The following is a 24,356-nucleotide window of genomic DNA, read 5'->3' on the forward strand; positions in this document are numbered from 1 at the left end:
TCTTATTTGGATTCAACTTCAGTTTTTTATCCTCCATCCAGCCCATTACTGCCTCCAGGCAGGCATTCAGGGAAGTTATGCCATTTCCTGATGAGGTCAAATGGAGAAATAGATTTGGGTGTCATCTGCCTGTTCTGGATGGGGTTATACTCCCCCTGAAAGATCAGGTATGCAGCTTGGGGTGCCCAGGGGCAAGGCACCAAATGCTGCACCGCCATGCCCTCTGCAGGCTTTAAAGGGTGGGGGGCAAAGAGAGAAGGCTGCTGACAGCTCCTTCCTTCTTGCGCTGTGCTCCTCATCAACATTTGAAGCTGGCTTATAAACTGACTTGGCTCCAAATTTCTACATGTTCTTCTTGCCATCTTGAAAAATGAGTCTTAAAATAACCACTAGCTTCCTGAAAAATTTGTCAGCCATCTTGCCCATATTAGTAATTTGAAGCACATCAATGGCATGAAAGGAAAGAACGCACTCTCTTCAGATTTACAGTACTTTCTATCCCAATTGCCTGAATGCAATTCTTACTTCCTAAAGCAATTAGGAGAGTAGCTATGTATAAGCCTCTTTTCCCCCCAGCCCTGATGCCACCCAACCCTTCATTGTCTGAACCTTGAAAAGCTGAACTCTGAACCTTGAAAGATGGTATATTCCTAGCCACTTTGACCTACTTCTTCAACCTAATGAACTAGTAGTCTAATGGGCTAGTAGTCAGAGGTGCTATGCCAGAAGGGAACGAATCAAGAGTGCAGCAGGAGGAACAAGGCACATTTGTGGAGGAAGCAGCACTAATATTAGGGCAAGAAGAGAGAAGAATGTGCGCTCCAGTGAAAGCAGTGCTGGAACTAGGGCAAGGAGAGAGAGAAGGGTGTGCGCACCAGTGAAAGCAGTGCTGGTACTAGGGTGAGGAGAGAGAGAAGGGTGTGTGCTCCAGTGAAAGCAGTGCTGGTACTAGGGCAAGGAGAGAGAGAAGGATGTGCACTCCAGTAGAAGCAGTGCCAGTGGTTCTGTGGCTAGGAGCGGGAGAGCCCCAGGGTAGAAGCAGTGCTATTACTGTGGCTAAAGAAGAGATACACCACCCAGCGAAAGCAGCACTAGCACGACGGCTAGGAGGAGCAGACAGCTGCAGCACTCGCAGGAAGTAGCGACCTGTGCTGGCACTTACCCACACCCATCTTTAACAGTTGCTCTAAAGGGGGAAAAAAAGCAAGAATGCACAAGGCAGCGGAGGAGAACAAAACACATGGTTAGCGTCAGCTGCCGGCACAGCCCAGGGGGTGCACTCCCCACAGCCATTGCCAGCTTGGGTGGGATAAAAGGTGGGTTCTGGGGACATCCTCCTTGTGGGCTCGCTTTTTTGGTTCTCTTACTGGCCAGTGACAGGAGGCACCCAGAGGAAATCCACAGGGACAGGAGTGGGGAAGGGCAGTACTGCGCCGGGCACAGGTTGATGGAGAGCCAACCTTAACTGGTAGAGCCAGGCTGCTCTCAAAGAAGAGTTAGTGTCTGGATGCAAATGCACAACTCTGCAGGGACTCCCTCTGCACCAGGAAAATAAGGGACATGGCTACTGCCCTTCAGGTCATTGGACTGGGAGCTTTCTCTCCCTTTCCTTTTTAAGAGAAGTAGCCCCAAAAATTCTTCAGGGGTTGATCGGCGGGGGAAAGCTGCAACAGGCCAGGGTGAGTCTCTTCTAACTAATTTTGCTTCCGTGCCAGGGCAGGATGGGCCCCTGTCTGTAGTGATGCGGGAGAGCCCTCAGCAGGTTCTTTGCCCACTTTGGTTCCTGCTGGCAAAAGCTTGCCCTATCCCCCTGGGTGGGGGTGGGGGTGGGAAAAGGCAGTGGCAGGTCGCTCCCCAGTTCCTTACCTTGCTCTTTCTTGAACTCATTCTCGCTCATAAACACAGGAGCCATGAGCTCCCCCACTGGAGGCTGGATGGACACGTAGAACTGGCGAGTATGTGTGCTGAGGAGAGAAACAGGACAGCCAAAGGGCAGCTTGGCTTTAGCAACAGTTCACCTTGCCCAGAGGAACAAGAGAGCCTCCCAAGCCAACAATGGGCAGGCTCACACAACTGCTGGCAGGTCCATAAACGGGGAACATGTCCGTAAAATGTCAGAGTGCACACTCCTGGTGGGCGTGATGTCTGAACTCACCCAAGTCCGATGCCCACACTCTCTGCCCAACATTCTTTCTCCCGGTCATCCGTAAGCCAGGTCCACAAATTCTGGCCGTAGCAACAACCATTAATGCTCATAATGATTTTTGGCACTGTCTACCCCTACTAAAAATAGAAAATAGGTGATCGTACTGCTACACTTACAGCTTTCTCTGTGTTATGACGACTCCTTCTTTATTTCCAAACAATTAGGGTGAAATTGAGGTCACTTCTGCACAGAGGAAACTGAGAGGGTAACGGTCAGGATAACAACGGACAAATGGTTGTACTATCTCCATAAAGTAAGCTCTGGAGGACTTGCCAATTTCATTTCCATTCCTCTGACGTCTTCGATAAAAAATTTATCGTATTTTTTGTGTTTTGAAAAAACTTCTTAAAGCTTTTAACACACCATTGTAAATTTGGCTGCAGCAGGCCCAGTGGTCAAGATAATAAAAGCACGAGAACACTGAAAGCTGAAAGGACTGCAATGCTCTGGCTTCTTTTCCATCTCTAGGGCTGTCGACCTTGCCAAAAATCACAAATTTACTTATTTAACCTATTTCTATACCACCCAAAATTTGCATCTCAATGAGCATTTCTCCCCCTAGATCAGGGCTGCTCAATTCTGGTTCTCCTGCAGATGTTGGACTACAACTCCCATCACCCCCAACTATGGGCCACTGTCGCTGGGGGTGATGGGAGATGTAGTCCAAAAACAGTTGGAGGGCCGAAGTTGTGCAGCCCTGCCCTAGATGGTACTGACACCCCCACTGATCCATGTACTCCAGCATTCTCCACCTAAATTTCAGATCTTGGTTACCAAAGTTGGCACAGTGTCAGGCAGAGAATCTCGAGAAACAGATTCAGGCAAGTTCAGACATCATGCCTGCTGGGAGCACAGGCCTTTTTGGTTGCTCACATTTAATCAGCATGTTACCCACTTATGGACTCACCAGAGGTCTTGTGAGCATAGTATTGGTATTTTGCTTTCCAACACCTCTCTCCTGCCCATAAATATTTTTTCATTATAAACATCTTCCAGTTTACAAAATAAGCAATGGCCATAACTTCTCCACGTTACAGGTTCTCCATGGTGCCACAAAGTCCAAAATGAATCAAAGATTACAACCCCAAGCAAAAAGCAAGAGGGGGGAAACTCTCCCAGATCTTCACACTACAAAATAAAAGGTCTGAGCTAAGTGGCAATCGTCTCCAATGCACTGTCTTTGGCAAGTCTATATATTGAAAAAATGGGAACCGATTTCTCTAATAAATCATCCACAAGGGACAGCTTGCATGCCCTTTTGATCTGGACAGAGATCTTCCCTATAACTAAGAATTCCTATGTTTTATCAAACCAACTTGTACAGGTGGAGGATGCCGGCTTTTCCAGCTGCCAGCTGCAATTTAGCAGCGGTCAACAAGATTAGTCCTCTTCTAATTTATGGGGCAAGATCAGCATCCAACAATCTAACAAGACTGCTGTGGACTCCAATGGGATGACATAGCCAGTGACAGATATAATGCTTTGGTGCGTAAATGCCCGGAACTCTTTGATCTTTGGGAATGAGCACCAGGGAGAATAGGGTGCCCCTTCTGTTCCACATTTTCCCCAGCAATGCTGCAGTCTCTGTCTGTGGCCCAGTGGAGAGAACATTACCGCAAAGAAGGGGAGGATAGGTACTCACCACAACTGGAAGCTGGCTGCTTGGGTGGAGTCACAGAAATCTATGCCCATGGCCACACTGACTGTTTCACCTGGTGTCAGGGACTCTGCAAGCAAAGGGGAAAGCCTTTCAGCAAATCTCCATAAGAACTTAAGAACAGCCCTGCTGGATCAGGCCCGAGACCTATCCAGTCCAGCTTCCTGTTTCCCACAGTGGCCCACCAGGTGCCTCTGGGAAGCCCGTAGGCAAGAGCTGAGAGCATGCCCTACTGGTACTGCCCTGCAACTGGTATTGAGAGGCATCCTGCCTCTGAGGCTGGAGGTGGCCTATAGCCCCTAGACTAGTAGTTGTTGATAGACCTTTCCTCCATGAATTTATCCAAACCGCTCTTAAAGCCATCCAGGTAGTTGGCTGTCACATCTTGTGGCAGAGAATTCCACAGGTTAATTATGCAGTGGGTGAAAAAGTATTTCCTTTTGTCGGTCCTAGGTTTCTTGGATGACCCCTGGTTCTAGTGTTATGCAAGAGGGAAATGGTTGCTCCTGGCTTGCACCAGGAGGTTCTGAAGCACATCAAGGCAGTCAAACAACAATAGCATCTCTACTGGCTTCACCCAGCTCTGCCCAAGTGGTATGAAACAGAATGTTCCAACTAGCCCAGGGATTACAGTCAAGCAGGGCTGCACAATTTCAGCTCTCCAGCTGTTGCTGGACTACAACTCCCATCAACCCAGGCCACAGTGGCCAAGAGTCAGGGATGGTGGGAGTTGTAGTCCAACAACAGCTGGAGGGCTTGTCGTTGGACAACAACACTGGAGGGCCAAAGTGGTGCAGCCCCGTTGTACAGGAATGTGGCCCAACTCCTGCCCCTAAGCCGAAGGTCATGACTTTAAAACAGGGCTGCACAGGGCCCTCCAGCAGAAGCGGAACTAGCCTGGGATGATGGGAGCTGTAGTCCAAAAACAGCTGGCAGGCCGAAGTTGTGCAGGCCTGCTCTGACCACTACCCTGGACAAGAGGCACACTCAAGCGCACCTCCACCCATATCAATTAGGCTCACCTGGCTGAGGGGTGGGGAAGATACCATTCCATTGCCCACAGTCAGGTAGAGCCCATACTGGTACAGTAAGTTCTGGGCTAAGCTGGGGTCTCCACCAAAGAAGTGGTGCTGGAGTGCTACAGACCTTGGACAGCTCCAAGTGCAAGGAGTCAGCACCTTGGCTAGCACCAAGGAGAAACACAACTGCTGGCTAATGCACCACTAATGCAACGTTGCTCCAGCAGCTTCCTGAAACAGACGGCCAATTCTCTTTATTGAGCAGGGGGAGAGCAACTGGCCCTCTCCACCCCCAGCACAGTAACCCTCCAGTGACTGTTGCTGGTGTCTATCTTATGTTTCTTTTTAGATGGTGAGCCCTCTATAGATCCATCTTTCTTAACTTATTTTATAAACCGCTTAGAGAATGCTGTGCATCTTCAAGGAGCCTTGCCTGAAGGGAGGAGGGCTGGTCTTATGACAGCAAGAATGAATTGTCCCCTTTGCTAAGCAGCATCTGCCCTGGCTTGCTTTTGAATGGGAGACTACATATGCGAGCACTGTAAGATATTCTCCTTAGGAGACAGGGTCACTCAGGGAAGAGCATCTGCATGCAGAAGGTTCCAGGTGCAACCCCTGGCAGCATCTCCAGATAGGGCTGGGAGATACTCCTGCCTATAACTTTGGAGAAGCTGCTGTCAGTCTGTGTAGGTAATACTGGGTTAGATGGACCAATGGCCTGACTCTGTATAAGGCAGCTCCCTATGTTGTTTCTTAGGTACTGGCTCAAGCAACATGGCGGGAGGGGCCTCTACCCAGACTGGTGTGTCCCTTAAGGGCTCCCTCTTAATCAGATGACCTGCTGTGTCCTTTGCTTCCAGTGAAGGTGTGGACTCAGGCTCTTCTGGATTCCTGGGGGGGGGGGCTGGGTGCTAGGTTCTTTCCACACCTGGACACCTCGACCCCCAATGGAGGGCTCCTGGATCTGGAGTCATTACATAGCCCTACTATGTAACGAGTGCAAAGGCACCTGAGTGCAAAAGCACCAGTGTGGTGCAGTGGTTAGAGTAGAGACCCTAGGACCAGGGAGACCCGAGTTGAAATCCCAATTCAGCCATGAAATTCACTGGGTGACTCTGGGCCAGTTGGCATCTCTCTCAGCCTAAACTATCTACTATCTATCTATCTATCTATTTGTTGTGAAGACAAACATAACCATGTAACAAACAAACAAACATAACTCTGGGCTCCTTGGAGGAAGAGCAGGAGAGGAATAAAGTGGTGACCCTCTTCCAGTCCATGAGCCAGGCCCACACATTTTGGCCACTGGTACCATCCTAGAGGATGAAAGCTCATGAAGGTTTTTTGACAAGGTCCACCCCACCAGAGATGGAAAACAGATGATAGCTGTGTTGCACTTTCAAGCAGCTTTCCGAGTGTTGTCACCCTTTCCTTAATCCCTACCACAGAGGAAAGGGTAGGGATTCTCAAACTTGGGACCCCAGATGTTGTTGGACTACAATGCCCGTCATTCCCTGCCAAAGGCCATTGTGGCTGCGAATGATGGGAGTTGTAGTCCAACCTAATCTGTGGACCCAAGTCACATTAACACGTTTGCAGTATCCACGGATACAACAGGGTTAAAACCCACATATCCGTGGTTCCTAGAGGGCCGGATGTGACCTCAGTGGTCACTTCTATCCACCATTTTGTCTTTGGAAGCCATTTTTAAAAACGGACTTCCCCCCACATTTTTCATTATTTGGGGGGGCATTCCTGGGTACATGGGGGGATTCCGGGGGCGGAGGGAGACTCAGTGGAGCACTCCGCAGTAAGTTGTTTCACATTATTTTGCCGTTTTTTCTCATTTCCCCTCCACTTTAGAACATAACCCCGCTTTCCCCATAGCAATAATGCCTTGTTGCTCGTGGTAGTAGGCGTGGAGCAGAACCTCCACGAGTTAGGAGGTTCTCCTGTATAAACAGACACTGTCATCATAGCAGTAGTAGCTCTCCTTCGGTAGGGAACGTTGCCACTTTTCAATTTGGTCCCACAATGGCACGAGTGACTTCTCAGAGTCACCTAAAAAGAGCAGGTTGGTTCCCGAACCCTCAACACTCATAGAAGCCCTACCGATCTCCTTGAATTCCTGGACACGCATGCCTGAGAGCAGTTTGGGCTCACTGACGCGGATATTCTTCACCTCAGCAGCCGTGTTATTGGAGATCTGGATCTGCACGGCCACCATGCGGGCGTCCGGAGTAAAAGGCTGCCGGCTGAAGTAATACTCTACGGAGAGCCCCTCTCCTGTCATACGGTGCAGCAGCTCGTGTGTCTTCACGGCGCCAAACACAGGGCTGATCGCCTACATGACAGGAGGGGGAGAAAGGAGAAGAGGAAGATGCAGAAAGCTTAAACCAGAGGCCGATGGGGCAGTGGGGAGAGGTGGGTGGACATTAATCTGGAAGGAGGCAGTGAAAAGTGGGAAGGAAGTCGTGTTCCCTGTAACAGAGATTACTACATCATCTCCAGCTGCAATGACTTTTGGCTTGGGATTATGGGAGTTGCAGTCAACAATATTCGGGGCTCCCTGCTACAGGGAACACAGGAAGGGAGAACAGGTCCCTCTTTCCCCTTCCTTCTCCAGAGATGTCCAAACAGTGGCTGAATGGCCATCTGTCAGATGCTGCAGCAGATACCTACATGGAGCTGGGGAATGGACTAGAACCATTCCCTAGAATGGTGTCCCCCAGCCTTCTGTGCGCCACAGCACACTTGCATTAATTACATTTGTGCCACAGCACATTCCCCTCCTCCTGCTTTTTTTGTGGCAGCAAAGTTGCAGGCCAATTTTTCTTTCGCTGCATTACGGAGTGAGTCAGTCCAGAAAGCAAGGAGTTAAATTCATCGCATTCTGGGCAGACCCACCTCCTTCTGTGCTATGAGAAATGCATCCTCCCAGCATATCAAGCAGCGAGTCAGTCCTGAAAGTGAGGATTTTAAAGCTCCTAACTTTCAGGGAGGATTTGCACCATAATGCTGTGGGAGGGACGTGTTTCAGTGCAGAAGGGGATGAGTTCGCCCCAAAAGTGAGGAATTTAAACTCCCTGCTTTCGGGGCTGACTTGCCCATGGCACACTAGCATGCTGTGGAAGGCTGGCTGGGAAACGCTGGAGAGAAGACCTCTCAAATTCTTCTATTTTGTTCTTCCTAAATGCCCAAGGAAACAACTCAAAAAGCCAGCTAGTTTGAGAACTGAGATCCAAAGGCTATAGATGTCACTACCCACAAACTAGGAGTTCACACTATTCATTTAGATCACAGACAGCACACCCTGAAGGCTCGTTTTCTGGCAAGCTTCACAAGGCTTCAAGCATTCACCAGATACAGAATTAATCAGGACCTGGGTCCCAGAGACTCTATTGAGGGCACCATCAGCAACAAGACTGCAAGCCACTTACAGCAGGAGCCAGAGAAGTGTCCGTCAGTGTGAGCCCCTCGAGGTCGGTCACAAGGCTGGTGGAAACAATGGGGCTGGTGGTGACTGGTTGTGGGGGAGGAGGTGTGACTGTGGGGCAGAGAAACAGGAAGAGAAAGGGCTAATCAGCTTCTAGATCCCAACCTTCTGAGATGGAGGAAACATCTGGGGTAGAACAGAACTTGCACAACAGACACAGGAACTGCTGAAAGTGAGTAAATGGCCAACCAAATTTTTTTTTTTAAAATGACTTCTAGCACCATGGACAGATCACTTGCTCTACGGAAATGATCTGTCCATGGTCTAACACAAGCCAGGGTACAGAAGATTCACCAGAGAGTACCTTGAATGTTCAGCGAGGCTCGCATCATGCAGCTGCGTCAGGATACGATGGAGCTGAGAAAGGCCACCAAAATGAGTGCCACCAAAATGATCAGGTGACGACAGCACCTTTCTTAAGAGGGAAGGCTACGACGTTTGGAGCAGTGGTTCCCAACCTGGCGTCCTCCAGATGGTGCTGAACTAAACTCCCAGCAGCCCCCAGGCACAATGAGTTTTAGTTGGGGGATGATGGGAGTTGTAGTTCAGCACCATCTGGAGGGCTGCAGGTTGGGAACCACTGGTTTAGAGCTTTTTAAATGTAGAAAACAGGTGACCAAGAGGGATGCAACAGGGGTTTATAAGATTGTGCATGATGTGGAGAAAGTGGGGAAGGAGTTTCTTTCTCATAACACTAGAACTTGGGGACAGTTCATGAATTTAATTGGCAGGAGATTCAGAACAAACGAAATGAAGTACTTTCCCCACATAGTGCGTCCTTAATTTATGAAATGTATGAGAAAGAATGGTTATTCAGCAGCAAAGAGGTATGATTAAAAGCAACATCAAGCAAAGGAGTGAGCACTGGGATTCTTTCACAGAGCTTCACAGCATGTGCATCAACATCATCAACAACAAATACTTATATACCACTTTTCAACAAAAGTTTCCAAAGCGGTTTACATAGAGAAATAATAAATAAGAAGATGGCTTCCTGTCCCCAAAGGGCTCACAAGCTAAAAAGAAACATTAGATAAGACACCAGCAACAGTCACTGGAGGTCCTGTGCTGGGGATGGATAGGGCCAGTTATTCTCCCCCTGCTAAATAAAGAGAATCACCACATTTAAAAGGCATCTCTTTGCCCAGTTAGCAGGGATCATTTATCCAAGTTGCATGCTGAAGCCACAAGTGCTGGTCATCTGCAGTTACAGCTACGTTGGCACCTGCACACGATCCCGGGGAAAGCATGGTAAGAACGGCTCCCACCTTGCTGGCAACCTGAGTACCTCCTGCAATCCCTTCCCTGGGAAGCAGAGCACACAGGCAAGAAGAGGCTTCAGCTCACCAGCAGATGGGCAAGTACCACAGTGCTGAGCCAACAGGAAGCAACAGCCTCTGGAGAGCTTTGGCCAAAGCAAAGAAGGTTGCCTATCAGAAGTCAGGCAGGATGCACGACACTTACAGTCATCCAGGTCAAGCAAGGAGATCTCCATTGTTCCTTTCTTAGGGACTTTTGGGGCAGGTTTGCTGCTAGGAGGCTGGGACAAAAGAAGGAAGAGCAGGAAAGCGGGGGTGAGCATCTGCACTGGTATAGAAAAGAAAACCCCATATGGATTCAACAATATGTGTGAGCATTAACAGAGAATCCAAGTATCATATACTGATATTTTAATATAATCATATTAAAGATACATGATTAAAAGACTATGCCATTGCATACGTTTTAATAATGCAGGATCAATAAAAATAGATCTTTGCAATTGGATATAGAGATCATTTTAATGATTACTTCGTATAAATTTTATTGAAACACGCAGATCTATTTTTATTGATCCAGTATAACTTGCCTAGGGAGCAAGAGGTTGCTGGTTCGAATCCCCGCTGGTCTGTTTCCCAGACTATGAGAAACACCTATAGTCGGGCAGCAGCAATCTAGGAAGATGCTGAAAGGCCTCATCTCATACTGTGCAGGAGGAGGCAATGGTAAACCCCTCCTGCATTCTACCAAAGAAAACCACATGGCTCTGTGGTCACCAAGAGTCGACACCAACTCGACAAAACAACCATGACAACTTATGCAATTGCACAGTCTTTTAATCACATGCCTTCATCATGATTATATTAAAATATCAGTATGTGATACATGGATTCTCTGTTAATGCTCACATAGCCAACACCCAAGCCATTGTCTGCCTTCAAAAGTCACCCACACATTGTCACTCTGTCCGAGTTGCTACTCTGGGCATGCTTTCAGATTGCAAGGAAGCATGTCCATACATGCACCACCTCATATTCATTTGCAGCACTCAGCACTTGAAAGCTGATACATCATAACAACGACTGCACTGTAATCCCGCCATTCATCCCTCCAAGGTGCTCAGTTTGCAGTTCCTCCTCTCCCCTATTTTACTTGAGTTGCTTACGCGCCATTTTCCAAGTTGAAACACTTCACAATTAAAAACAGAAAGTGACCAGATGTTCCGGCAGCTGTTGTGGGCCCCAAAAGGGTGTTTTGGCAGGGGCAGAAGACAGGCGCCTGCAGTCCATGTCATGACCCTCCAGGTGACAGGGGTGGGGTGGAGGCAACCATCAATGACCCAGGCACAAGGTGGTCCTCAGCTGCTCTGGACTCCCATTGTGGGTGAACCAGGAGATAATAGTAACATAGGAAGCTGCCTTTTACCGAGTCAGACCCTTGGTCCATCCAGCTCAGTATCATCTACACCAGGGATTCTCAAAGTAGGGTCCCCAAATGTTGTTGGACTTCAACTCCCATAATCCCCAGCCAAAGGCCACTGGAGCAGGGGATTATGGGAGTTGAAGTCCAATAACATCTGGAGACCCAACCTTGAGAACCCTTGGTCTACACAGACTGGCAGTGGCTTCTCCAAGGCTGTAGGCAGGAATCTTTCTCAGCCCTATCTTGGGGAGGTCAGTGAGGGAACTTGGAACCTTCTGCATCCAAGCAGCATCATGACATAAGGGGAATATCTTTCAGTGCCCACACATGTAATCTCCCATTTATATGCAACCAGGGCAGACCCCGCTTAGCAAAGGGGATAGGTCATGCTTGCTACCACAAGACCAGCTCTCTGACCAGACACCTGACCAGCCACCCCACCAAAACCGAAGACACCACGCTGCCCACATCCTCCAAGTTGGAGCAGTTCTCTGAGGACCATCTGGCCATGGTGAAGACTCCCCAGAATGGCTGGAGCAAATGCCTGCAAAATCAGGCAAGGCCTCTTTAAACACCGAGGCTTGCCTATGGAGGGGGCGGGGCCTAGACACCCTGCTCCAGCAGCAGGTTATTAAACCTGACACTGCTGGAGCAACATTCCCCTGCTGCTGCTGCAGCCGGCTCCTGATCAGCTCTGTCCATGGTTCTGACAGGTTGCTCTGGAGCTGTCCTGGATCCCAAGCACCCCTGGCTTTTGCCTCTGAGGAGATGGTGTGTCAGCCTGGAACAGACAGTTCACAGAATTATGACAGGCTCCAGCTACTCACTGTCTTTTTCTTTTTGATCTCCACCTCAGAGTGGGATTCCTCTGCCTCAGAGCCAGAGTCCGACTCCGACGAGCTGCTCTCGGAAAGGCTCCCCTCCTCGGACGACGATTCGGAGCCCCTTTTCCCTTCACGTGGCTTCTGCTTTTTCTTGCCTCGCTCTTCCTCCTCACTGGTGTTATTGAAAAGGAAGAAGAAGGTGGCTTAGGCTGCTTCTCTGGGACCCTACGTCTTGGTGTGGGCATCTGTGTACTAACATCAGCGTTTTGCCTTGGCCAACGTAGCTGGGAATGATGAGAGCTACAGTTCAACCACATCTAGAGACCCAGGGTTCGTAGAGAGCCGCTGAATCATACCGTACTGAGGGTTCATCTAGTCCAGCATCCTTCTTCTCCCAGTGGCCAACCAGATGCTTTCAGGAAGCCCACAAGCAGGGCATGGTGGTCATAATTCTTCCTGCTATTTCCGCCCAGCAAGTGGCATTCAGTGGCATATTGCCACTGAACATGGAGGTTCCATCAAAAAGTTAATAGCTGCTGAAAGGCCTCTCCTTTGTCCAATCTCCTTTGTAAGCCATCTAAGTCGGCCGTGACTATATCTCGTAACAGCCAATTCCATGCATTAATTATGCCTTGTGGCGAGAAGTATGTTCTTTTTTCTGTCCTGAGCCCCAACCCATTTCATTGCATGACTAGAGTTCTAATATTAGGAGAGAGCAAGAGAAACATTTCTACCCACTTTCTCCCTACCACTCCACAGCACTTTCCCCAAACCTACTGGTTGTAGGAGTGCTATGGCTGTCCTGTTATTTTGCATTTTGTCTAGTATCCTAGCTGAAATTAGTTAACAGTAGCTCGCAGGAATTGTCTCTTAGGAGCACAGGGAAGCTGCCCTATACAGAGTCAGATCATTGGCCCATCTAGCTCAGTATGCACTGGCTGGCAGCAATTCTCCAAGGTTGCAGGCAGGTGTCTCTCCCAGCCCTACTTGGAGATGCTGCTATACTATAGTAAAACAGCCCCCTGTAGGTGCTTTGGGGCCCCAGATGTTGTTGGACAACTCCCATCATCCACAATGGCCTTGGGGATTATGGGAGTTGTAGTCCCACAGCACTTGGAGACCCAAAGTTGGGAATCACTGCAGCTGGAGAGAGGGATATGTTGCATAAAAACACAGTATTTTTTAATTTGCACTTCACCATCCAAAAGTCTTCACCTAGAATTGCCTTTGTCCTCTACCCAGTTGCCAAAGATATGCATGCTCATTGTACCTCCCAGCACTCTCTAGTAATCCTTTTCTCAGAGCTTCCTTTCTCTTCTTTTTCTTCTCCTTCGCTTCCGACTGGTCCTCGCTCTCCTCCTCCTCCTCCTCCTCCTCGTCTTCCTCATCCTCTTCGTCACTACCAGAACCAGAACCGCTCTCGCTGCCGCTCTCGCTTTCAGATCCGCTGACTGACTCGGGCTCTGCCAAGAGAGAGGAAGAGTCCCCTATTGTCAGCACCCCAAAAGGCCGTTGGCTACCACCTTACCACTTCACCATCATGATGCTCGAGACCCCTCTGGACAGGAGAACCTCATTACTTGCGGATCTGTCATCCGCGGATTCGTGTATCCACGGTTGAGTGAATGGTACCCGACCTTGGTATACGCGAGGAGAAAACATGTTCTAAAAACTGGTTACATCCGCATATCGGTGAATTGGGGGTGGCCGGAAATGACTTCCAAGGTTATTTCTGGCCACCATTTTCTGCTCGGAAGCCATTTCACGGCTTCTTTCCCAAGGGGAAAAAACACACCCATGATTTTAAGGGGAAAACAAAGTGGAATTGAGTCTTTTGGGGGGCATTGCTGGAGAATGGTAGGGCACTCTACCTGGCTTTATTTTGTGTGTTTCCCCCATTAATGCAGGCTAGAATTACTGGCCCAAGTCCACCACCTCCACCACCCCCACTTCACCGATAGGCAAGGCACAGAGAAAGAGGCTTCAGGAGAGCCAATCAGTCGTCAGCTGGAGGAACAGTTCCCTCCGGCGCCCATGTGCTGCCAATGCTTCACCACTAGTCTTTGCAAAAACTCCATGCTAAAGCCTCACCACTGTCGGCAGATTCCGTGGGCCCAGACTCCCCCTCGGAATCGGAGTAGAAGGGTTTCTCCACCTTCTCCTTCCTCTTCTCGCGGCTGGTGCACTTGGTCCATTCTGGGACCTGGCCAAAGGCAGTAAGAGGGACACATTTCACTGCACGCTAACAAATATGCAAAGGAGGCAGAGCAGAAGACAGCCCAGACCCCAGAGACTGAGGCCCGCTTCGTGCCAAATGGATTTCCTGCATGAATATTGCTTCTGCACATGAGGAAAAAAAAAGACGTTCCAGAAAGAACTGGTTTGCCTACTTTCCTTTCACTATAATCTTAATTGATAATTACCATCTACACAAGTTAGCCCACTTGTGCCTCAAACATTCACACGTCCGCCATCTTGAATGGGTGTGGATGACATCATCACGAACTACGTCGTGCTTTTGCACTCTTGAGGTTTTCCCTGTTGTGGGGCTGAAAGAGGGTGCGGGCATGCATCCTCTGAATCCCACAGACACAGAGGATGTGTTTGTATCCCACAGACACATAAATGCTCGTGTCTTGCGTGTATCCCCATCTTTCCTCCCCCATACCAAGGCCATTCTCACAACCATTCTGGGCAGGGCTTGGGAAGGCAGGACACAACCTACCTCCCCCCACATGATGCTCAGTGATCGCTTGCACCACGTACCCACATGACTGGGGCATGAGCGGCTGGGGGCTCGGAGAGCAGACTGCAGCCTCCTGCATCTCACGATACACCACAAGCGGAGTGTGGTGCACTGGAGGAGTTCCACGCCACCAGACGCTCCTGCTGCCCAGTTCTATGGACGCTTGGGCTGTAGGCAGGGCAAAACGGCCTTCTAACTCACCCTGAGCCTGGATTAAAAACCCAGGCTACCTGGTGGCTATCCTACAGACACCTTTTAAAGTGGCGATTCTCTTCTATTTAGCAGAGGGAGAGCAACTGGCCCTATCCAACCCCAGCAAAGCATCCCTCCGGTGTTTGTTGCTGGTGTCTACCTTGTGTTTCTTTTTAGACTGTGAGCCCTTTGGGGACAGGGGACCATCTTGTTTATGTATTATTTATTTTTCTATGTAAACCGCTTTGAGAACTTTAGTTGAAGAGCGGCATATAAATATCTGTAGTATTTATTTTATTTTTATACCGCCTGACTCCCAAGGCTACTCCAAAGGTGGTGCTGGGAGTGGGTTGGGCGGCTCGTGTGAACCACTACACAGTGGGGCATTAAAATGGGATGAGCTAAATTTTATCCTCCCAGCAACCTAGTGAGGTAGGTCAGATAGGGGGGCTTTTCCAAGGCTACCATTGTAAGCGTCTTGGTTGAACAAGGAGTTGGACGTAAGTCTTTGCTGTGCAAACCCTATACCTATAACATCCTACTGGCTGTCATTTCTGCAGACTGCAATATTGCCTGAAAGTCTCAGAACTGAAAAGGGGGCAAAGCACAGAGTTAGCACACATCCCAAGCTCAGTTAGGCCTGAGCCACACACAGGGAGAAAGATGCAAAGGGGCAAGGCAGAAGGAAGCAGGATGGGGGGGGAAGAGAAGCATCACAGCAGCCACAAAGACCACCTCTATTGGCTTGCCCAGTAGCCCGATGTGGCTCTCCACGGCCCCGATGGACTCTTCCTGGGGGGGGGGGGAACATGGAGGGAGGGAGGAGTCTCCCATTAGAATAGCTCAGACCCACTAGATACTGCAAAGATAGTTGCCCTATTCTGATATTTTGCTGAACACTTGTATGATGAGTGTACAGTTGTACACAGGGACAGTCATTCACATGTTATGCTGAACACAGGGACAGCAGTACACTTCCTATCTGTACCACGCATTTTGAGGGGCCTGCATCCAGGTCCACTGTTTAAATGAACACAAGTCAGGTCATTCAACACATGGACTTGTATCACAGACGTCCAAACACTTGTACAGCACAAACCCTGTTCAGACATTATGCTGAATACTCATACAAGTGTACAGTGCACTCAGGTGCAGCAATCCACACATTGGGTTGAATGTGGGCACAGCAGGGAACTTTGTACCTGTCTCTTGCCTTTCAGGTTCACTTTTTAAAGGATGGCAGGTTCAGTCAGTCACACAAACACCTGCACGACTGTACAGAGTTCTGTGCACTAGTACTACATAATGTCTGAATAGGACTAGTATCACAGGAAGCAATGGGGTGGTGGTGGTCAGAACTGGTGCCCTGGCCGCCAACATATGCAACGGGTGCACCACACAGGTGATGGGTCCTGGGGCAGGCAAGGTCACTCCACAGTGTGTCGGAACAAGGGTTCCTAACCTTGAGTTCCCAGATGTTGTGGGACTACAACTCCCATCAACCCCTGCCAGAAGCCACAGTGGCAGGGACGATGGGAGTTGTGGTCCAGCAACATCAGAGCAACCCACCTTGGGACACCCACTTCCCACTGCCTGTAACCAGAGAACAAAGCAATACCTCCACGTTGCGCACAGATGGATCAGGAGCTTCGCTGGGCCAGTCAGGGAGCTCCTGGTAGCCCACTGCCTTGGCATTGAGGAGGTGTGAAAGCGAGCCCAGCTGGAAGTGGTCGCGGTCTAGAAGGACAAAGAAGTCAGCAGCACCCGCCCTGCAGCACCTCTGCGCCCGGATACGACACGGGATACGACACGGGATACGACACGGGATACGACGCAGCCGCATGCACCCTCCACTCTGAAACCACAGCCCTGCTTGCCTCCCATACCTTTGAAAGAGGACTCCAAGATGGGGGCAGGTTTTTGTGCCAGGAAGAGCTTCTTGGCATACTTGCTGAGGGCGCCACTCTTCTCGGTTGGCACAATGAGCTGGCGGATGAAGCGGGCACGATCCCGGATGTCGTAGTTCTGGTCATACTTGGCCAGGTTCAGCACATACTGGGTCAGCAGCTTGCTCTATGGCAGACAATACAGGAGAGCCTCATTAATCACGGCTCCAGCACCAAACCTTGGGATACACACACAAAATTGAGAGGGGGGGCAGTTAAACCTGCACATCCATGGGTCAGGGTGGCCGGAAATTTCTGGCTGCCATTTTGTGTCATTTTAAAAAAATTTTGCCAAAACTCTGCAATTTTGGGCCAGTTTTTTTTTTTTTTTTACTCTTGGGGGAATTGCTGGACTGCTGGAGAGCACAGAACGCCACTTCCCCCCGCATTTCTAAAGCCATTTATCCATTTCCCAGTCATTTTTCTGACCTCCAGGAACCTAACCCCGGATTTACATTGCCCCAGTTACTCAGTAATCACTGATTCCGTATCTGTGGTAGTAGCGGAGAACGGAACCCCCGCAAATACTGAGGCTCTCCTGTATCCCACGTGGCAAAACAACTGTTTGGTGTCAGCCGAGTAATGGGCAAGCTAGTGATCCTCCCAGACTGTCTCGCAAGTTACAGAACTTGCTTCCCCAGAAGTTGCAACTTGCTGGACTACAACTCCCATCATCTTAGCTGGTGGAGTTGCAACATGGTGTGAGAGATTACTAGAAGGGGAAGATTAATATAGGGGGAAGGAGGGGAAAATTGCAGGATATAAGTTAGGTTAGCTGGGCCAAAGCTTGGCATAAGGAACATAACTATTTTTAAAAACACTCTCTCCGTGTTTTCATTGTTTTAAAAAACAACTGAAGACATATCTTTTTAGAGAGAGATGTTTTAGAGAGATGTTTTATCTGCTGCTTATATCTGGTAGGGTGATTTTGGGGTTGTTTGTTTGTTTGTTTTTAGGTTTTAGCTTTTTGAATTTGTATTGTTTTATATTGTATCTATTTTATTAATGTTTTGAGCCACCCTGAGCAGCTGTGTACTGGAGGGACGGGACAAATATTTTAAACAAACAAACAAACTAGAGCTGTGTTAGATGGGATACAGAAAAAATAGAATTAGAATGTGGAAAGACCAGAAAGGCTGGTAAACAGCAGGATGCTGTTGGGTGGAGAATCAAAGTATTAAAAAGTACTAGCTGACCTGGCACAGAGCATCTGCACCCCTAGTTCTCCTGTCTCTCCCCAGCCCCGCCCCACCATCAGCCCCATTTCGTTCTTCCTTGGCGGCCGGCCAGGTTGGGCTGCCGCTTCTCCTCCGCGGCCTCTAGTTTGTCGCCCCCACCCCTGCCGTCGGCATTACCATTTTCTTGTCTGCCGTCCCCGTCTCCTCCTTCCGCCCACCCACCGCCACCGCTTTCCCCCATAGCTGGCCAGCTGGTAGGTACTAGAAATACTCAATACAATTTCATCCAGAGTGACTGCCAGTGCCTGCTCATAATCACAGAAGCAGATCAGAAGCCCAACGCTACATATAAAATGCAATGAAAGAATGGAGAAAATCCATGCATCTTCCTCAAAATTGGGTCCCCAGATGTTGGACTACAACTCCCATCAACTTCAGCCACTGTGGCTGGGGATGATGGGAGTTGTAGTCCAACAACACAGATTAAGAACCAAAAGTATAGCTGTAGTCGATGCAACCTTGCATCGATCGATGCACCCTTGGCAGGTCCATACAGCAACTCCACCAACCAAGACCCCCCGCCCCAGAAATTGCATATCAGCAACAGTTGCTGGCTGCCCTTTTCCTTGGGAATAGTCTTACCTGCTTGGAGTTAGTCAGGTAGAGCTTGGCTGCCAAGTTGATGACCTGCAGCTTCACAATGTCCTCCTCGCTGGTGAATGACTTGGCCATCTTACGCAGTACGTCGGGGGCAATCTTGGGCACGTGTTCGCAGTACTCGCCAATCAGCCATAAGATGCTGGCCCGGGCCATGGGGACCTGTGAAGGGGGGGGGCGCTGCATCTTTCAGACTGCCAAGCCTGCCCTTGCCCACCCCACTCCTCATTAGACCCAGGGCATGGTCTAAGAGGGCACATGATGTGGCCACCTTGCTGAAGCTAAGCAGGTCTTGGTGTGGTCATTGCCTGGATGGGAGACCCAGGAATGCCACCCTTGGGGATGGGGCCGTAGCTCAGTGGTAGAGCGCCCACTTTGCATGCAGGAGGTCCCAGGTCCACTCCCTGGCAGCATCTCCAAGTAGGGCTGGGAGAGACCCCTGCCTGAAACCCTGGAGAGCTGCTGCCAGCCAGTGTGGATAATACTGAGCTGAATGGACTCAAGGTCTAACTCAGTAGAAGGCAGCTTCCTGTGTTCCACATCTCACCCATAAGAAGGGTAGAAGTGCCTTCCCTTGACTGCTCTCCAGTTCATGCTCCTACCTGGATGTTATCGGTCAGCTTCGCCATGTGTTTGATGATCTCGCTGTGCTGAGATGGTTGCATCTGCAGGAGCTTCTTAATGACAACCACAGACTCGGCCACAACCAGCTCTAAATAAAAGTGGCAGATGGAAAGGCTTGCTCAGGATCAGTCCCTGGCGGCATCTTCAGGTAGGGCTAGGAAGGACCCATCATAAACCTGAAGAGCTGCCATCAGTCAATGCAGAAAACAGTGGACCAATATCTTGATTTGATACGAGGCTCAGATTCACAGAACTGAAGGTGTATTTTGTGGCATCTACTCCAATCACCTGCTCAATGCCATAGGTCATTGCTTGGGACCAGGCTATTTAAAAGAGCGCCTCCTTCGTCAAGAACCCTCCTGCCTTTTACGATCTTCTGGAGAGGTCCAGTTACAGTTGCCACCAGCTTGTCTGGTGGCGACTCGGGACGGGGCTTTCTCTGTGGCTGCCCCGGGGCTTTGGAATACGCTCCCTGCTGAAATAAGAGCATCTCCTTCTCTGTTTGTTTTCAGGAAGACCCTCAAGACTTTCCTGTTTTTAATTAGAATTGCAATAGTTTTAATAATTGGTTTTATATTGTTTTTATCATGTTTTATGTATTTTAACCTGCGATTTTAATGTTGGGATTTGTATACCGCCTAGAGATTTACATATCAGGTGGTTGAAACATATTATTATTAATTATTATTATTATTATTAATTATTATTACAGCAGACTATGACTACAAACAGAAAAACATCTGCCATACAATACACCAGATATAACTGTAGTCGAGAAGAAAGAAAAACAACATGTCAAAATAATCGACATAGCAATACCAGGGGATAGCAGAATAGAAGAAAAAGAAATAGAAAGAAATCACAAAATACAAAGATCTACAAACTGAAATTGAAAGGCTGTGGCAGAAGAAGACCAAAATAATCCCAGTGGTAATTGGCGCCCTGGGTGCAATTCCAAAACACCTTGAAGAGCACCTCAATACCTTAGGGGCCACAGAAATAACCATCAGCCACTTACAAAAAGCAACTTTACTAGGAACAGCCTATATTTTGCAACAATATCTACAGTAACAACAACAATATTGATAATAAAATTGAGCCATCCCAGGTCCTTGGGAAGGACTCGATGTCTGGATAAAACAAACCAGTCAATAACACCTGTCTGACTGTGTAAACAAGAAATAATAATAGGTCACATACAAGGATGCTCAATCCCATCACTAGCCATGCTCTTGCAGATATCTATTCTGGAACAGACCTTCTATTTCCACACTCCCCCATGCACCCCCTGCTCACATCTGCCTTGTGCCCCTTGACCCCCTCAATTGTATGGCAATGTTGCTTTCAGGAACAGGCTCTCACCATCTCGGTTGGACAGCAGCTGGACAAGCCCATTGAGGCACGTGTCCCGCACTTTGCCAATATTGGTAGCACAACGGCCAATGGCTTGGATTGTGGCAGCCACAAAGTCCTTGTCCATGCTCCGGATGTAAGTCTGTGGGAACAGAATTCAGAGAAGCTCTCCCGGGCTGCCTATAAACAGGATGAATGTTTCTGGATCTGTGCCAAAGGGTGTTGCACCCACAAGCTTCTTGGTCTCTGCAAAGTTTCCACTTGCAGGTGGCCTGAACAAGTCAGGTAGCTACACTTGCAGTGCCCGCTCAGTAAAAGCGTAAGACGCAGCAGGGTGTCAACTGACAAGCCACTCGAGAATTACAGAAGAAAGGGCAGGATTCTGTCCAGGCTGCAGGACAGGTAAACTGAGTCCACCTTTGGTTTTTAAAAACAAAAACCTTTGAAATCACATCAGATACAACTCTGATAAGTCCAGTTTTTTCTCCTTCCTGGTTCTACTCTCAAGTGTACAGAAAAATGGAAATGAGGGGCTACCCTAATGCAGGGTTTCTTAACCCTGCCCCCCGCCCAGATGTTGATGGACTACAACTCCCATCATCCCCAGCCATGTCCATCATGGTTGGGGATGATGGGAGTTGTAGTCCATCAACATCTGGGGGCCCAAGGTTAAGAAGCCCTGCCCTAGTGTATCAGAAGACACCCTACCTCCCCAAGTCTCTTTCTACTGGCCTCATTCACAATCACAATCGAGCCATGACAAGCCAAATCGAACCTTCCTTATTAAAAGCAGTGTACCACCAACACCTGCTTGCTGGAGGGCGAGTACCACGGTTAGGACATTACACCCTGACTTTTAGCATCTTGATACAGTGGTCCCTCGACTTACAAACTACTCGACATAAGTATTTTTCGAGTTACAAACGGCAGTTTTAGATCCGGTTTTAGATGCGGTTTTTTCGACTTACAAATTTTTAGATGGGGTTTCCTCGACTTACAAATTTTTAGATGGGGTTTCCTCGACTTACAAATTTTTAGATGGGGTTTCCTCGACTTACAAATTTTTAGATGGGGTTTCCTCGACTTGCCTGCCTGTTTACTGCCTATTCTTGAAAAGAAATGTTCCTGTGCAGTTTGCAAGCCTTACTGGGGGTCTGGGTCTTTTTCTAGGCTCCGGAACGCATTAATCCGTTCCCAATGCATTCCTATGGGAAACCGCTTTTCGACTTACGAATTTTTCGACTTACAAATGTGCATTCGGAACGGATTAATTTCGTAAGTAGAGGGACCACTGTATATCTAGCTGGCCACTGCTGAGGATAGTCCGGACACACAAGGTAGCAGATTTGTGCCTGTGTGGCATAGTGGCGAGAGTGCTGAACTAGGATCAGGGAGGCCCGAGTTCAAATCCCTGTTCAGCCATGGGACTCACGAGCCTGTCATTTCTCTCTCAATCTTTACCTCACAGGGTTGTTATGAGGATAAGCACAACCATGTACAGTGCTCTGGGCTCCTTGGAGGAAGAGCGGGATATAAATGTAGCTTCAAAAAGCATAAATAATAGCTCAGAGGCAGAGCACCTGCTTTGCATGTAGAAAGTTCCGGGTTCGATGCTCGATATCTCCAGGTAAGGTTGGGAAAGACCCCTGGCTGAAACCCTGAAGAGCTGCTGCCAGTCAGTGTAGACAATACGGAGCTGGAAGGACCACTGGTCTAACTTAGTATACAGCAGTTTCCTAAGAATCTAGACTCTTCCATGGGGACGGAGAACAGCTGCTTTGCATGCAGAAGGTCCCAGGAATAATCCCTGGCACCTCCAACTAGGGATGGGAAAGACCCCCCTGTCTAAAGCGCTGGAGCGCTGCTTCCAGTGCAGACAACACTGAGCTGTCTGTACTGTCAGGCCAATGGCTCAATGGCATAAAGCAGCTTCCTATGTTCAAGGCAATTCTCATGCTCTTCATTATAAACTGTGAGGAGACCATGGACAGCCAGGAAAACAAACAAATGGATCACGGAACAGATCAATCCAGAATTTTCACTCGAGGCACAAATGACCAGGCTCAAACTATCACACTTTGGACACATTATGCGAGGACTCAGCTCCCTTGAGAAGTCCATAATGCTGGGGAAAGTGGAAGGAAGGAGAAGAGGATGACCAGCAGCAAGGTGGATGGACTCGATGACGACAGCAACGAATGCACCACTGAGAGACCTTAAAGGCCAAGTTGAGGACAGATCATCCTGGAGAGAATCTCTCTATGTGGTCGCTAAGTCGACACCAACTTGACAGCACTTAATCAATCAATAAACCATGGATTCACTGTGATTAAAATCTGTTGAAATCCAAGAATTTCAATCCCCTGCTAACTGAACAAAGAGGCTCCTTTTTAAAGTGGTGATTCTCTTTACTGAGCAGGGGGAGAGCAACTGGCCCTATCCACCCCCAGCACAGCATCCCTCCGGCGGCTGTTGCTGGTGTCTATCTTATGTTTCTTTTTTAGATTGCAAGCCCTTTGGGGACAGGGAGCCCTTTTATTTATTTATATCTATGCAAACGACTTGGGGAACTTTCTGTTGAAAAGCAGTATATAAATATTTGTTGTATTTCATTTTGACTGGGATGGAGAGCATGCTGGAAAGGAAATCTTGCCATTTGTGGTGAGGGCAATGCATTTAACTCCACCCATGGGGTAGGGAGTGGGATTCTGCATCAAGGAAGTGGGATTCTACGCTAGTGGGATTCTTCCCCTAGCTAGCCAGGAAAATGCTTTCAGCACCGTGCATGGTGCACCACCTCCCAGGCGAAGCTCTGAGCCTAGCCCACTACACATGCTGTACCTGGAACTCACGCAGGATGGTAGAAATGTTGGTCTCATTTGCAAGGTTGGTCAACACTTCCAGCTGGCAGGAGAGGGGAAGAGAAAAGGGAGAATTACTTCCAACAGGCAGTCCAGAAACTCCATCAGAACTGATCAACAACTAGTGCGGCTAGATTTTGTGCCGTAGCCTGCAAGGTCAGGCAAGAGCTCATTCAAGAGTCAAAATAATTCAATTATTTTTTCCAAGGATAAGAGCATTTAAATGTAGCTTGTGTCTGTATGCATTCTCTTGTTCCCGGGGAGACTTATAGAAAACACTGGCTAAGCAGTTCTAGTCAGGCCAGGCTATGAGAGGTTGGCCTCCTTCCACACATAACTTCAATAGCATGCAGAATTGCACAATCCTTGGAGGCAGCTAAAACACACGGGAATGCCACTCATGCAAGCAGGGCCAAATCTGTGGGTCTTTCATACCCAATCATCTTCCAGGCGACAACTAGGTGGGAAGGTTGCGTCTAACTCACCTTCAGAATCTTGATCTGGGTGGGGTCTGTTGATCTGATGTAGAAGCTCTTCAGATACGGTTCAAACATTCCCTGCAGAGGCAGAAGCATCAGGATCAGCTTGGCCAGCAAATCTCACAGAGGGCTCTGGATCTATGGGATGCTTTCCAAGGTATTTGGACAGTGCTCGAAGCTTCGTGTGTTGGGGATGGGGCTGTAGCTCAGTGTTAGGAGCATCAGCAACGCATGCAGAAGGTCCCAGGTTCACAATCCTTGGCAGCGTCTCCAGGAAGGGCTGGGCAAGACTCCGGCCTGAAACCTTGGAGAGCTGCTGCCAGTCAGTGTAGACAAACTGAACTGGATGGATCAGTGGTCTGACCTGGTGTACGGCAGCTTCCTATGCTTTCAGAAGACTGCAGGGGGATCGTGATATGGCTAGAAATTTGAGGGA

At 48.8% G+C, this 24,356-nt stretch overlaps 1 protein-coding gene across 5 annotated transcripts in view; it reads right to left on the reverse strand.

The window, feature by feature from the left end:
* The window catches only part of AP3B2 (adaptor related protein complex 3 subunit beta 2), a 73,939-nt gene that overhangs the window by 8,361 nt on the left and 41,222 nt on the right, over positions 1 to 24,356 (reverse strand). For 2 of the 5 annotated variants that reach the window (XM_053272762.1, XM_053272760.1), the window contains exons 11-26: positions 23,927 to 23,998; positions 23,422 to 23,484; positions 20,590 to 20,722; positions 19,206 to 19,315; positions 18,589 to 18,765; positions 16,709 to 16,895; positions 16,441 to 16,559; positions 13,976 to 14,087; positions 13,155 to 13,347; positions 11,888 to 12,056; positions 9,843 to 9,918; positions 8,323 to 8,429; positions 6,995 to 7,226; positions 3,849 to 3,933; positions 1,867 to 1,964; positions 1,163 to 1,186 (exon numbers count right to left, since the gene is read on the reverse strand). In XM_053272762.1, coding sequence (XP_053128737.1) covers positions 1,163 to 1,186; positions 1,867 to 1,964; positions 3,849 to 3,933; positions 6,995 to 7,226; positions 8,323 to 8,429; positions 9,843 to 9,918; positions 11,888 to 12,056; positions 13,155 to 13,347; positions 13,976 to 14,087; positions 16,441 to 16,559; positions 16,709 to 16,895; positions 18,589 to 18,765; positions 19,206 to 19,315; positions 20,590 to 20,722; positions 23,422 to 23,484; positions 23,927 to 23,998 — 1,957 coding nt within the window. The remainder of the gene's footprint in view (positions 1 to 1,162; positions 1,187 to 1,866; positions 1,965 to 3,848; positions 3,934 to 6,994; positions 7,227 to 8,322; positions 8,430 to 9,842; positions 9,919 to 11,887; positions 12,057 to 13,154; positions 13,348 to 13,975; positions 14,088 to 16,440; positions 16,560 to 16,708; positions 16,896 to 18,588; positions 18,766 to 19,205; positions 19,316 to 20,589; positions 20,723 to 23,421; positions 23,485 to 23,926; positions 23,999 to 24,356) is intronic. The other 3 variants (XM_053272764.1, XM_053272761.1, XM_053272763.1) reach the window with 2 other exon arrangements.

Source organism: Hemicordylus capensis, chromosome 10, assembly GCF_027244095.1.
Source record: "Hemicordylus capensis ecotype Gifberg chromosome 10, rHemCap1.1.pri, whole genome shotgun sequence".
NCBI lineage: Eukaryota > Metazoa > Chordata > Lepidosauria > Squamata > Cordylidae > Hemicordylus > Hemicordylus capensis.